This window comes from Atractosteus spatula, chromosome 2 (assembly GCF_055471065.1).
Source record: "Atractosteus spatula isolate fAtrSpa1 chromosome 2, fAtrSpa1.hap1, whole genome shotgun sequence".
In the NCBI taxonomy this organism is placed as follows: Eukaryota; Metazoa; Chordata; class Actinopteri; order Semionotiformes; family Lepisosteidae; genus Atractosteus; species Atractosteus spatula.
The window spans coordinates 29146687-29161651 of NC_142707.1; the positions used below are offsets into that span (position 1 = coordinate 29146687).

The window sequence follows — 14965 nt, forward strand, 5'->3', positions numbered from 1 at the left end:
GCTACAGAAAACGTTTGGTTGAAGTTATTGCCAGTAAAGGAGGTTCCACTAGTTTCTAAATATAAGGGTTCACATACTTTTTCCATCAATGACCTTGATTGTTAAAACCATTTGTTTAATAAAGATATGGCACTATAAAATGCTATGTGTGTTTGTTAAATAAGACTGTCTTTATTTATTATTATGACTTAGATCAGATCATGTTAGGAGCCATTCATACAGAAATCCATATAATTCCTAAGAGTTCACAAACTTTTTCTCACAACTGTATCTCTCTTTAACTTTATATATATATCAGGCAATAAAGTAGCATAGGCATTCAAAAACGGCCAAATAAAAACTGTCTTTTTATATTAGTTCATTAGTTCTGATTTTACTAATCATATTAACCGATGACAACACAAACAGTACTCTCTGCATCAAAACATTATATAATAGAACTGTCAATACTTTTAAATAAAAGAAATCAAATATATTCATTAAATCTAAATGAAAAAATAGCTCTAATCATCTGTATAATTATATTTAAACATAACAATAAAAGGTAAATGTAAGACATCCTCATGAGAAAACAACACACGAGTTGCCTTTAATCAGTTTCCCGACAAGCCGCACTCTGACCGCTGCGCGATGACGTCATAGACTGGCGTCCCGGCCGGAGGAGAGACTAGACCCCGACAGAGGGAGGGAGAGGAAAATTGTGAGACAGAAAAAAGAGAAGAGGCAGAGAAAAGAAAAGCGTCAGTTTTGTCAACTATTGGATAAGACCACCGAAGAAGGAGATACGAAAGTTCAGAGTGACAAAGGAGCGGGTTTGTGAACAGCGAAGGTAGGAGGGTTGTTTAGTTTAGCTGCTGTTGTTGATGAAAAAAGTTTAGTCCAATCGAGCAGAGTCACAGCTTGGGGAGACGGGAGTCTTTGCTTTGTCAGGATTTGTTTTCAGCATCAGCAGTGAACTCGATTCATGGAAAGTAGTGAACTCCAGCGGCCCTGGCGCTTGAATTTCAAATGTTGTTTTTTTTAACGGAGAATGGGGAAGGTAGTTCACTTTTTATTATAGAAGGGCTCTCGGGTCCTTACTGCGTGATCCGGTACGCCCGGTTCTGTTGCCCCTTGGCGAAGTTACACAGTGCAGGCCGAGGGGTTTGGGGGAGGGGATCGGGAGTCTTCTGTTAGTTTTCGTTATATAAACAGAACCGCAGACCTGTCAAAATGCAGCACAGACCACTGCGGGATAAATAAAGGACCCCGAGTTTGTTTAACGATGTTGCCAGTGTCGTGGCATTTTAAGCTTGATAAGAGCCATTTGTTTACTTCTGAGGTAGGAACTGCAGTCCGCTCGCCACTTAAGCTGTAATGCCGGCTTTTTTTCTTTTAAGCGTGTTAGTTTGTTGTGCTAGGCTTGTCGTCAGAGCTGGTTTTCACTGTTTCAAGCTCGTTATTCTATCACGAAAGACTGTCAAAAGCACTATAACTTTTGAAGTAACGCATGCAGCATGTGATATGTTCTTGACATAGCTGTAGTCAAAAAAGTTAAGAGTGGTATGTAATTACAGTAGAAACGTGTAATGACGGACTTGACAAACATATGCGAAGAGTAGAGCAGAAAAATGGTGAATCTGAAGCTTGTTGCACTGTGCTGTACTGTGCTGCTGTTCTGGAAATGAAGGCCAGATTCCTCTCTTGTCTGTCAGTGTCAACAATCGCTCTGGATGCACAGACAGCTAAACATGCGGAGGTATTTATGCCAAGACCACAAGGCATGGTCAATGCTTACATTCAGCCTCTCACTTTGATTAAACATTGTGTGACTTGTTTGTGGCTAGCTCTTTGAAATGTTGTTTCTTTAAATAATATCAAGATCGGAGACGTCTGTGGACTATTTAAGTGTGAAAGGTTTTTATTTTCTGATGGAGGGGGGGAAGGCTCACATTTCATCTCGGTTCGATAGAGTTTAGATTTTAGCAACTGGACGTTTATGCACAAATTGGCCAGATCCACAATTAAAGAAACATTCAATATAATCATACTTATTAAGTCTTCTGTCTGCACTGATGCACTCAAAATAATTTAAAGTTTAAATTAAAATTAAAGTTTAATTTAAAGTATTTTGAGTTTGGCTTTTCCTGCTCCTTTAACCTGAAACGTATCAAGCTATTAAGAGATACATCCTTGTTAATGTAACCTGTAAATGTAATGTAATACGAGTGTAAACGCTTAGTTTCATTAATGCCTTCTGATAGTAACTTTCCTTTTGTAGTTGATTGAAATAATTTGAAATGTCTATTTTGGAATTTTTAAATATAAATCCATTCCATCCACGAAAGTGTTTAGATCTATAATAAGCATGCAGCAACTAATCAAATTGTCTAGAGCTGCAAACAACACCTGTTAAAAATATAAAAACTGCACTGTTGCGATATGATAATACTTTGTCTGATTTCTGAGAAATGTGTTTTGCATTCAGGCAGCTGTTTTACATGCATAGTGACTTACAAAAAACATGAACAGGGCAAATAAATATTACACTAAAATAAATATAAGATTACATAAAAGACATCAATCCATATATAGTCACTATACTTCATTGCTACAGGAATCCACACAGTTTACCAGAACCTGTAAGTTTACTTGCCCACAATCACACAAAGTCCCCATAATTGTATAAAACCCCTTTATTTTTTTTGCAGACCCACAAATTGTACTTGCAAAAAAGGAATTAATCATTTTGTTACATATTAAAACTTACAATTAAAAATAAACATTAAATTGCAGAGTGCTGTGATTGTATTTGATAATTTTGACAATGTAATACGGCAGTTCCTCCAAACTTTAAAAATGAAAGTGTTGTTTCATTCTCACTATGGTGCAGATTTTGTTTTAAAATATAAAATGTTTTTTGTTGCATTTGCAAATGCAGCTTATTAATTGTCCTCATATAAACTTCAGAAACTATTCACATAGAAAGTTTCAGTGAAAATTGTATTTATCATATATAATGGATTTCTGTTTATCATGAAACATCTTTAAAATAACAAAGACCTCAACGGATTGCACTAGTGTACCCATACATGGGGCTTCACAACCATGATCAGAATGAAAGAACAACAAATATACAGCACAAAAGTATAACTAAAAATAAAAACTATCAGCTCATGACAGGAAGAAAGACGCTGGGGCACTTACGCAGCAGCCAGAAACCTATTTTAGTCTTGGTCTTTCGGCACAAAATTGAATAACTTATCAATAACGAAAACAAATACATGTTTTTCTTTAATCCTGATCATGGATGTGGAGCCCCAGGTATGAAAACAGTAGTGCAACCCTTTGAGATCTTTATTTTAAAGATGTTCCAAGATGAACAGAAATCCAGAAAGATTTCATCTTACAAGTATGGTTTTACACCCCATATTTATGTCCCTCTCACAACATAGTGAGAAAAAATAGTATTAAAATCTTCTCAGTTTACCTTCTGAATATTATTTTTACATCACACTATTTATTTATTTAGAGAAAGGGATCTCAGTGTGATAAAATGTATAAAATGAAGGTACCATCTAGTATTGTTTTGCCGTTACCAGGTTTAATGATATCTTTGTCTTGATCGACAAATTATTCTGGAATGTTAATATTTTTGTCAGATGATTTGGCTCAAAATGGCTAGATGCAGTAGGATGCCAAAAGATTACCAAAATTCTGTAATATTTTCACAGGCTGAAACCTTTTTTTAATCTAACTGTGCTCTGTAAATAAATATTGATGAAATAAAAAACTATTTATTTTTGTTAAACACCTTTCCCTAATTAAAATTATGTTTGTCAGTTCAACCAATTTATTAAAAATGAAACCCTTAAAAGTCTTATTTACTTTTCGAGGGCTTCCCTCAATAGAGTAGCTTCAGTCCCAGTGGCCGGGGCAGATAGTAGGTGATTCCTCTGCTGTGCTGTACATTATTAGCTGTTCCTCATTAGTGCTGATGCACGTTTGCTGCCAAACATCAGAGACTGAGCACAAATTTCTCCTTTTACTTATAAGCAAGATGAAAGCTTGATGTTTACAAAAATTAATATACCACAGTAATTTATTTAATTTTCCTGAAATGACTGAAAATGGTCCTTCTGATGTAACCTTGAGTTTTTAAAAAGTGCAGTTAACAATGATATATTTTACTTGGTAGATGCTGTGCTTTAGACACTCATCTGATCTTGCTCCAGGAACAAGGGTCATGCCCTCTAACTGGGATTATTTTTAGTATTTTGCTGCAAGTTCAGTCAAGCTCTTGTGCTTCTTTCATTACCAAAGATGTTGACACTTACTCAGCAAGTGAAATACAGCTGTTTTTGTGTCAGCTGCATTGGTCTGCTTGATGATGCAAGTTCAGTTCTGTGCGCTATTTCTGTTGGTCAGATGGTGTGCCATAGGCTTCTGAGAACCCCTGCTGAAGTTTACATTTCACTTATTATGGGTTGGAATCCTCTTCACATTTTTTCATCTAAGACTTCAAAGTCTTTCAAGACTTTTAAAATAAAATTTTCTGTAGTGAAAAAATTTGAATGTTTCAGCTACATCCTGAGAGGAAAAAACAAATAAGTGCAACATCCTATACAATGTCTTTAAATCTTAATTACCAAAATATCTCTATATATAACTTTTTTTAAATTAAGAAAAAACTACTGTAGTGCAGCATTCCAATTTACAGAATGGCAGAACTTTGTCATACTAAAAAGTAATGCTTTGAACCAATTCTTTTTGAAGCAGTTGCCTCAACAGTATACCTAATGTTAAGGAGAGCTTGTTTTTTAAATAACTTCACAGATATGTGTGAAGTTGACTACAAAAAGGGTGTGAACCATTTTCTTAAGACATATGCCAAGATAAATTGCATCATGATTGCTGGGTGTGAGAACATTATGTCAACAGGTATGAAATGTGTTAAAACACTATTTTAATCACAAACTGTATGATTGTGTAAAGGTGATAATCCTTTGGATTAGAGTTTGATGAGTTAACCAATCAATAGTGATCTACAGGAGACCACTTGTATACCAAAACCAATTGAATTTATAAAGTTTATTTACTATAGCACACAATGTGGTTTAAAAAAGTTGTTAGGTATTTCTGTGAAGATGCACTTTAAGAACATTTAGTAATGTGAAATTGCAAAACCTTGGGTGGAGCAGTGGCACTGTGACTAAGGATCTGTGCCTGTGGCTGGAAGGTTGCCAATTCAAATCCCGTAGCCAGCAGAGGAATCCTACTCCTTTGGGCCCCTGAACAAGGTGCTTAACCCCAGCTGCTCCAGGGGCACTGTATAAATGGCTGACCCTGCGCTCTGACCCCAAGCATCTCTCTCTCTCTGTGTGTCTGTGTGTCTCGTGGAGAGCAAGCTGGGGTTTGCGAAAAGACAAATTTCTAATACAAGAAATTGTATATGGCTAATAAAGTGATCTTAATCTTAAAATTGTACTTATCAATAGGCACTCTCTGGCACTGGATATTTTTTCACTATTTTAGATATTTTAAAAGCAGTTAGACATGATACAATGGATTTTCAAAACATCTTCCACAAACAAATGTACAAGTCCTCAATGTTTGGCAGCCGTTACAGGCTGAAATGTTCCTAATGCATTGTTGATGTTATTCTTAGAACCAACTTTGTGATTTAATTTCCAGAAAGCTGTCTGAAGTCCATTTATAGAAATAAGGATTCTGGATATGGTTGTTGTTACATGAAATGTAATAATAATCATTGAAGAGGGAAATTTTGCTTTTGGTGCAGGGACGTATGTATCTGTTTTTAATTATTTAATTTGGAATGCTTAAGAATATGTCACTTATCAGTAGAGAAATTGTTACTACTAAATTTTTGTAAACACATATTTGCTATGCATTGATTTTATTGGTTACGCACAGGAAGGCAATAAATAATTATCCCTCCTCTGCTTACAAAACAACATGAAGCAGCTGTCCCTTGAGAGGGAAACTGGACTTAATTTTCAAGAAATATTCCATTCTTCATTATGGTGTATTACTTTTCTTTTATGCAGTTTTTACTGGTAGGCCTTAAGCTTAAGATAGTATATGAGAGTTTAAAAGGATAAATTGTCTAAAACAACAAGCCTTAAATATTTCCTATTATAGTAAATGTAAAGTTTCTTTGGCACTATGATTTGTTGTATGACATTGTGAACAGTAAATCTCCAGATTAGGCCTACATCTAATTCTCACTTAATTGTCTTCCAGGGCTGGTGACCCCCAAAATGGAGGTGCAGCAGCATGTACACTGCATGAACTGTGTCAACCGGAGATGTATGGCCAGGCTGGAGACCGGAGTTTCTTGTGACCTCATTGGTTGTCCTTTAATCTGTGGAGCTGTTTTCCATTCATGTAAAGTAGATGAGCATCGCCTGTTGTGCCCTCTTGAAAGAGTGCCTTGTTTAAACAGTGGATTCGGATGTCCATTTATAATTGCAAGGAACAAAATAGCCGAACATCTTGAAATATGCCCAGCGAGTGTGGTTTGTTGCACTATGGAATGGAACCGGTGGCCAGTGAGCTACGCAGATCGGAAATCTTATGAGAACCTAAGCAAAGACGTTGATGATGTAGAACAACTTGATATGGCATTAGCACTGCAGGATCAGCGAATGCTTCTAGAATCGCTTAAAGTGGCCACCATGGTATCCAAAAATGTTGACAAACAGGCCAGTACCAGTGAAAAGATGCCTATGGCATCCAGCATACCAGAAGACAAACCTGCAAATGGAATTTTTGCTATGGATGCAGAGTCATATGGTGAACTTTACAGAGCTACAGTAGAGACTACGAGAAGCTTAGCTGCAGCCTTGGACATACTGAGTAATGCAACACGGGATATGGACTTAATCAATGGAAGTCTTCCTGCAGAAAAGAGTGAAAAGAATGGCGATATCCATGTGAAGGATGAAGTAAAAGCTTTGGACTTGGAAAATGTTGAGATGAAAGAGCATGATGAGTCTGGATGTGAGCTTGGAGCAGTTGGTGGAGTGGATCATGATGTAGTAGCGGAAGCACTGAGTGATAGAAAAATGTGGTCAGAGCAAAATGGATTTGAGTTCTTAAAAGAAGAGGTAGAGGAGGAAGAGATAATGAACATTGTTGAGAGGATGAAAAATCAGAAAACCCTTTGTAATGGATTTCACAATGCAGAAGGCATCCAGGATGAATTGGAACAGGAGGAAATGGATTTAGAAGAAGCTGAATCGAAACACTCTGAAATCAATGGGTCTTGGGCAGTCAACATGCCAGAATGTAGGTCTATGATGACTTATAATTCCATACCTGTTGTAGTGCAGGAACCTTCTGGTTCTCGGCCATCACCTCCACCACTACCACTGCCTGAAATCCTGCAAAATAATACCCTGCAGTCCTTGCCCATTGACAGTGAGGACAGAAGGTTTGAACGCAAGTTACAGAATCTCCAGTTTCTTAGAGGTATGAGCGTATTTACATTTAATGGACGCAGAACTCTATTTACTGATCCATATTCATTTCGTGCAAAAATGGAAGACAAGGCTGTTGACACCTCTGACCTAGAAGTGGCAGATGATCCAATGGGTCTTCATGGAATTGACCTTATCACAGCGGCCTTACTCTTCTGTCTGGGTGACTCACCTGGTGGCAGAGGAATTTCAGATAGTAGGTTTGTTGATGGTTATCGTATTGACTTTGGTACACAAACCTTTTCGTTTCCTTCTGCTATCTTGGCAACAAACACCATGGTGGGTGAAATAGCTTCAGCTTCTGCTTGCGATCATGCAAATCCACAACTTTCCAACCCAACCCCCTTCCAGACGCTCAGGCTGGACCTGGTTCTAGAATGTGTGGCTCGATACCAAACCAAGCAGCGATCTATGTTTACTTTTGTTTGTGGGCAGTTATTTAGGAGAGATGAATTTTCCTCTCATTTTAAAAATGTTCATGGGGACATTCATGCTGGCCTGAATGGTTGGATGGAACACAGATGCCCTTTGGCTTACTACGGCTGCACCTACTCCCAAAGAAGGTTCTGCCCCTCTGTACAAGGTTCTAAAATTATTCATGATCGACATCTAAGATCATTTGGAGTCCAGCCTAGTGTACCTGCACTGTTGACGGAACCCATTTCCAACAACACTTGCTCATCTGGGTCTCACTATGACCATTTGAGTAATCTTCCATTTGAGGTTCTGCAGCACATTGCAGGGTTCCTGGATGGCTTCAGTCTGTGCCAGCTGTCTAGAGTATCACGGATGATGAGAGATGTGTGTGCTAGTTTGCTGCAGGTTCGTGGAATGGTTATTCTTTTGTGGGAAAAGAGGCAATATCCAAATGGACCTTCATCTTGGCAGATAAAAGACAAGGTTGGTAACTAAACTGTGGCATGACACTTCACCTAGTTTGAAAAAGCCTTTAGATCTGTCCCATTTTCCATTTCTGCAAACAGAGATAGCTTTCTATAAGACCCTGGTGGAACTGTAAACTACTTTTATAGAAAATGTTAGTTGCATTCTAAGACTTTATTCTACTCAAAATAATAAGTTAAAGCATAAAATCAATGTATTTGGTTTTACCAAGAACTCAATATTTTTACACTTGCTTCCTATTTCTGTGTTGTAATTCAGGCCTGCTGAATACGTTTTCTAATGAGGTGAATGTATAGATGAGTACCTAATAATGAAAAGTGTTAATCACTTGTTTAATTGTGCATTTCCCTAGGTGTGGAGATTCAGTACAGCTTTTGGGACTGTGCATGAATGGAAGTTTGCTGACATTACTAGCATGGCTGACCACCTGAAGAAGTGCAAGTTCAATACTGTGGAACGAAGAGAAGAGGCTATCCCTTTGCCTTGTATGTGTGTGACAAGGGAGCTAACTAAAGAAGGACGATCCCTGCGTTCAGTTTTAAAGCCAGTATTATGAAAATACATCTTCTAGTCTGCTTCTTCCACTCTGTTTAAGACCTATAACACTCAACATAACCTCTTTGTAATTTGATACTTTTATCAATGTACTGCAGATTATGTATACATAAAAATGTCACTGTGTATATAAACTGTTTTGATGTTAAAATTATTTTTTATATAAACGTACTGTGCTGTATTAAAGTTAAAAAGAGGAGCCTTAATGTATGAAATAACACTTGACTTGCTGGAAATAAGTTTCTTTTGATCTTTATCATTAATTTCCCCTGTGAGACTCTGATATATCTGTATATTGTTATGTTATTCTGCATGGTTTGATATTTAATTAGTACCCTTTGGGTAATTTAAAATGTTAAGAATATGCACACACTAGCAAGAAACTCAAGGAAATTTTATTTAGTCTTTTTTTAAAAAACTGACCAAATGAAATGTGCATTTATCACTTGTCTCAGTATGTGAAGTGCATGTATTCGTATAATCATTTTTACTAGCCATATCTTGTCTTGTACCTTACCATTGAATCTTAACAGTTCAAGGAGTTAGGACAGGATTTAAGGCTCAAGAGTTTTGTTTTAGTCTAAAAACAAGTAGGCCATGAAGTCTTGCACCTAACATTTATGTTGATGATAGGTTTTGTTGCATGGTGAGAGTTTGCAGGATATTTTCACAGCAAATTGCAATGTTGTGTTATGCAGATCTTTTACAATATTGTTTTGGAGTTCTATACAGTGCACATAATTATTTCATTGTAATGGTAAATTAAAACAAATACAATACTGTAGTATAAAGATGATCACCTAGCACTTTATTGCCTAAGTGTAATTTTAAGTTAACTTTTAATTTGTAGTGCACCTCAAACTTTTCTTTAACACCGAGGAAAGACAGGAAAGATTTTTGTATAAAAACCCCAAAGTTGCCCTCATTTTTCTTGTGTGTATTTACATACACAGAATTCTGCCGTGGACTGCTTTACTACCTGTTCATGCACATGTTTCAGGCAGTAATGTTTGTACTTTGCGTGCAACTCTCAGCTGCTTTTTAGTGTTATGATTGAATCTGCAAACTGGACACAAAGAGAGTAAAGAAACACATGAGAGAAAAAAAAAATCCTGCTGCTTAACACTGGGGTGAAGTAGTTATTTGTTGTTTGCTCCCTGGAAGAGCAGTCAGAATCCTGCATGATGTGCCCTTCACCACCACTGCCATCTTTTTAAAGTAAAATGAGTAGTGGGGAAGCTATTGTTTGTAAACACAGTTACATTTATCTAGATACCTCTGACTGGAGGTGAAAGCACTTTAACAGTAATGTTCATCACAGGTGCAGTGGGCATATCTAAATGCATGTGATTGTGTTGCTGTTTAATAAAAGGAATGTACAATCCTACTGCATCTTCCTGATTTTTTTATTACAATCCCCATTCATGAAAAGGCAAAGTGAACAGAAAGAGCAAGCTTTGTAGGAATACAAGGACTGTACTATTTCTCTACAGCTCTTATCCTCAGAACTTGTGAAAATGGAATAACAAAAAAAATTAAATTTTTGCAGCCTTTGGCGCATAAAATAAAAGACCATAGTGAATTTGCTCCCTATGTGTCCTGTATGCAAAATTTGAACAACTTAAATTTTTGGTGGTTCAAGATTTATTTTTCTTTGTCCCCAATATGCCACCCGATTGGTGTTTCTGTATAAGCAGATCCCTGAAGCTTTTTTTAATTCTGTTGTATAGAAATAGATTTTGAAGTTCGCTTAGGACATTTTGTATAACTTTTATTTTATATAAGTGGATAATGGCTGCTTGTTGCTGGGCATATAATGAAATGATCGCAACTTGATTTCAGGAACTTATACAGGATACCATGCAGTATTATTTAGATTTTGTTTTTGGTTTGAAACGATTAACACTATCCCTAAATGGGGATTTAAAGTTTACAAAAGCTGAAATATATCTGTCTTAATGCATTTTAAAGAAATGTGGAATCAATTCATTGATGTATTCAGATGAGTTAGGTTTGCCTTTTATATTCATATCTAATACATCAGACTTTAGATGAATGCACTGCAGACATTTGATGAGATGTACAATCTGAGAAACCGTGGTATTTAAATTGATCAAAATATACACAAGACAATTAGGATATGAACTGCTGCTAAAGAAGTGGAAGCTGGATTTGTGATTAATATAATACTTCTTCCTCTTGCTAAAGGTCAGAGTTTTGGTTGAATAGACATAATTGCAAGAGTATTGATTTATATCACCCTGCTGGGTTGTTAGTGTAAAATCAAATTAAAATTTAGGATTGCTCTTTGAAAATATTTTTGGACTTTAATTATTACCATTCTTTTTAGGATTCAACAGATGATTAAGTTTATTTTGGATACAAAATGTGTCTGTGTTTTATATAATTAAAATAACAGCTTTATAGAAATTGAGACTGGCAAATGTTACTACTCTTTTGAATAGCTTTGAGGCATTTTTGGAAGGTGGAAAATAAAATTTGATTTGAAATTCAAATCACACCCACAGAGATGAAACGAGACCTTTTTGTCTTAAATACTGAATGTGTTAAAGGTTTTCTTACGGCAATGAAAGAAAATAATTAATTTTCCTTGTTCAAATATTGTTTATAAAAATCCATTTAATGTAAGTAACAAGCTTTTGAAAAATGGTCATTTTCAGATTGTAGTAATAATTTGATCTAGGAGGAGGAACAAGTAAAGGTTTATTCCATGCTGAAAAGAGAAGAAAAGAAATGCAACTTTCAGGTGTGGAGCCTTCTTCTTGATCTATGCAGAATATATATTTGAACATGCTTTGTGTCACACATATTAGTCTTCCTTTTAGCTTCACGGAATTCATAACGAGTGTGTGATATACTACTCAGAATCCTGTGTTTCTCTCCCTGGTGTATGGTCATGTTCCCTACTTACCCCTGTCTTCATTGAAGTGAGAGTAGGAATGTGATTTAAGTCATCCAGGAAGTGTTGCTTCTTTGCTTGTGGCCCTGAAAACCCGTGGGAAGATTTCTTATAAGAAACATTGATGTCATTTGTTTAAAACTGTTGATCATACAATCATTAAAAACTCCTGCGGTTTGCAGTGATCCTTTTATTAGAGTTGGTTGTCTTGATGGTTGTATCATTCAATGCATATACCTGTTATAATTCTGGTTAATAAAATTTCCTTCACCCAAGAGTCCTAGGCTTGTAGTGTTCATATACACAATATTCTCTTGTAAAATGAAAAGCTATCCTTTTCAAATAAAAATATAGCACAGCCAATGGCATCACAATAAGCACAGTTGTGAACTCCTACTATAAGCATAATAAATGCTTGGGCTGTCTACCTGAAACTTCAGTTTGCATAATAAAGTTCTGTAATATTAATGAAAAAAGAACAAATTCAAATTAAAGCAATTCCATGTTCACTTTTTTAGCTTGAGCAATTTGTCCCTTAGGCTTTTCTTAACAATACTAGATCTACAGTACTAAATTATTATTCAAAACATCATACATACAGTATGAATGTAAGTCATTTAAAGTGCAAACAATCCACAACATACGTGAAATGGGGAAACATCCATTACCTTACAATTTTAATCATGACCTGCCTAATTTACTCATTAACCAGTTTCAGATAGGAGGCAGCATCCTCCTGGGAGTGTATTTAACATACTGTACACAGCCAGACCTGAAATTAGATTAAGTCGTTTGTATTATGGAGTTCATTCTCAGGCTTTTATCCACCAGCAAAAGAAACTGAGCTGCCTTGTGTCCCTTCTTGGCAGCTGGTGTTTAAAAAATAATCAGAGTTCTATTCAGTGGAGAAGAGAGTTCAGTTCTGGCAAATGCCAAGCATAAGATGATGGTACTGTATGACATACCTCGGAAATAAAACTACTTGAAAGTGACAACAGATCATTTAGCTTCCCTCAAGGGATCGAGGCCTAACCCGCACAACCTGTCAGTAGCTACCATTACACATCTATTTCTCCGGAAAGTGTCCACGCTGAAATTTTCACAGTTGCAGAAAAATGTGGATGAGGCCACAATTAAGCAATGTTTTGATCCTGTGCCTAGTCAAGTTTAAAAATAATTGTATGATCGTATTTTAACCTCTAATTTCCCATAAAAATTACCTAATACAGAAGTGTTGATTTTAAAGCTATAGGACCCTATATATCTTAATATTGTAATGTTGAAGAATATATTTTATAACCAGTAATATAGAAATAATCGCTCCCTCATGAGGAGTAAGCGCTTAGAAAAAGACGGGTGGATACAGAAGTAAGTTATGATATACTGAAGTACTAAATCTTGTTTACCAAGTCATCCCTTTGCATAATTGATTTGAAAAATTCTTCATCTGTTTTGCGCAAATTGCTAAAGAACAATATATCCATGTTGACTACTGATAACAAAACAACTCACGTATTTTTCCCTTTTTTCCATTCAACACAGAAGTAGTATGCTGTAAAGTACAGTAATAATTTTATTTTAAAAAACAGCAAACGTAATAATTATGCCATAATGTTAACACATTATCGATTTAAAATATTTAACATATTTAAAAACTAAAATATATTGCGTAAAGGCAGGTTGTCTTCCCAGTCCAAAGATGGCAGTATCGTACATAATAAGATCAGCGTTCCTTGTCTTGCGTAGCAGATTTGTGACTTCGTTGAGAAGGTTTAACCGGCTCTTTTGCTCTTACGGTTGTTCATTAATATGTTGTATTTCTCAATATTTATCAAATCTGAGAAATAAAAAGAAGGGAAGGCGAAGAAGAACAGTTTGTCCTTTACCAGCCACGGTACAGCTTAAGTACGGGCTGTTTACATTTTAGCAGTTTATTTTTAGAAGATAATTATTCGGCCCTTAAATCAAGGTAGATTTATCGTACTGTAGAACTGACGTTAGAAAAGTATTTATACTAATATATATATATATTTAGCTTCATAAAAAGATATCATAGACATAGAAAAAACTCAAATATGATCCTTGATTATACATTAACATTAACTTAATTGTCGTGTAGTTGAATTACACTGCTATCGTGGCCGGTTGTTTTAGTGTCCCGTCTGTCTTGTCTTTTCTGTCTCACGAGTAGAAGATGATGTTGTTCAGATTCGGTGTCATACTGACTCCGGAATGCGAGGACATAGACGTGTTCGTGCTGGGTTCGAGGCCAGAGATGGGCGAGTGGGATCCTAATAAGGCAGTGCCAATGAAACCCGCGCAGACTGTTCTGTCAACATGCGAACCTTTTTTCTGGATGGGAGAGATACTCCTGGAGGAACCCTTCAAGGACACGTTCTGGTTTAAATACATTAAACGAGTCGGCGGCAACTTCATATGGGAAGGTACTGCACTATGTTTCCCCAGGAAGCTTATTCCTTATATCTGAACTCCTTTCCCCATCTTTCCTTTCCGGTTTTATGTGCGATAATAGTGTTTTAAGTGTAATTAATAATTGATGTGTTTATATAACCTTACATAAATCAGTGTTTTTTACATAAAATATACGTTATATAATATACCTTTTTGATTTCAGTCAAAACCATGAATTATAATTGCGATTAATCCCATGTACTTAAATGTGCAAACTGTTTAGAAAGCACGTGCTCTAACATACACAGTTGATGTGATGCAACATCAGTAACAGATATGATGTTACTTTAGTGACTTTTTCTCGTTAAGTGTTCATTGAAGATATCAATATTGCACTCAGTGTTCATTTTGGTAACCTTGGATGTGCAAGAGGTCACAACGCAGGATGTCTTGTGGTTCTGGTTACATAAGAACAAGAACATACAGTACGAGAGGCCATTCTGTCCATCTAGCTTGATTGTGTATTTTCAGTAGCCAATTGATCAAATGATCTCCTGGTCATTCTTGAAAGACGTCAAGGTATCGACTGTAACAACACGGTGACTTGTTCCATACACCCACAACCCTTTGTGTAAGAGTACTCTTGTGTTTCAATAGGTAATTGGGCCAAGTGTCTCATCAATAAGCCACGTCA

The 14965-nt window shown here is 36.2% G+C and overlaps 2 protein-coding genes across 6 annotated transcripts in view; both read left to right on the forward strand.

The window, feature by feature from the left end:
* The first annotated feature begins 644 nt into the window (after nt 1–644).
* On the forward strand, nt 645–12134 carry fbxo30a (F-box protein 30a). Of its 2 annotated transcripts, none has more exons than XM_088909243.1 (3): nt 645–829; nt 6244–8381; nt 8737–12134. In XM_088909243.1, the coding sequence occupies exons 2-3, from the start codon at nt 6261–6263 to the stop codon at nt 8938–8940; spliced, it is 2325 nt and encodes a 774-aa protein (XP_088765369.1). In that variant the 5' UTR covers nt 645–829; nt 6244–6260; the 3' UTR covers nt 8941–12134. The 2 variants fall into 2 exon arrangements, with proteins under 2 accessions (XP_088765369.1, XP_088765372.1); XM_088909246.1 differs by lacking the exon at nt 645–829 and adding an exon at nt 5471–5783.
* A 1453-nt stretch (nt 12135–13587) lies between these two features.
* epm2a (EPM2A glucan phosphatase, laforin) overlaps nt 13588–14965 on the forward strand; it is a 31086-nt gene continuing 29708 nt past the window's right edge. The window contains exons 1-2 of one of the 4 annotated variants that reach the window (XM_088909249.1): nt 13588–13629; nt 14051–14303. In XM_088909249.1, the coding sequence (XP_088765375.1) occupies nt 14054–14303 (250 nt within the window). In that variant the 5' untranslated portion in view covers nt 13588–13629; nt 14051–14053. Of the gene's footprint in view, nt 13765–13805; nt 13829–14050; nt 14304–14965 lie in introns of those variants that run through there. The other 3 variants (XM_088909247.1, XM_088909248.1, XM_088909250.1) reach the window with 3 other exon arrangements.

Excerpts from the sequence above, each read along its gene's own strand:
- fbxo30a (XM_088909243.1), top strand. The coding sequence starts at position 6,261 with ATGGAGGTGCAGCAGCATGTACACTGCATGAACTGTGTCAACCGGAGA. Across the intron at positions 8,382-8,736 it reads CTTGGCAGATAAAAGACAAG|GTGTGGAGATTCAGTACAGC; the intron begins GTTGGTAACTAA and ends GCATTTCCCTAG.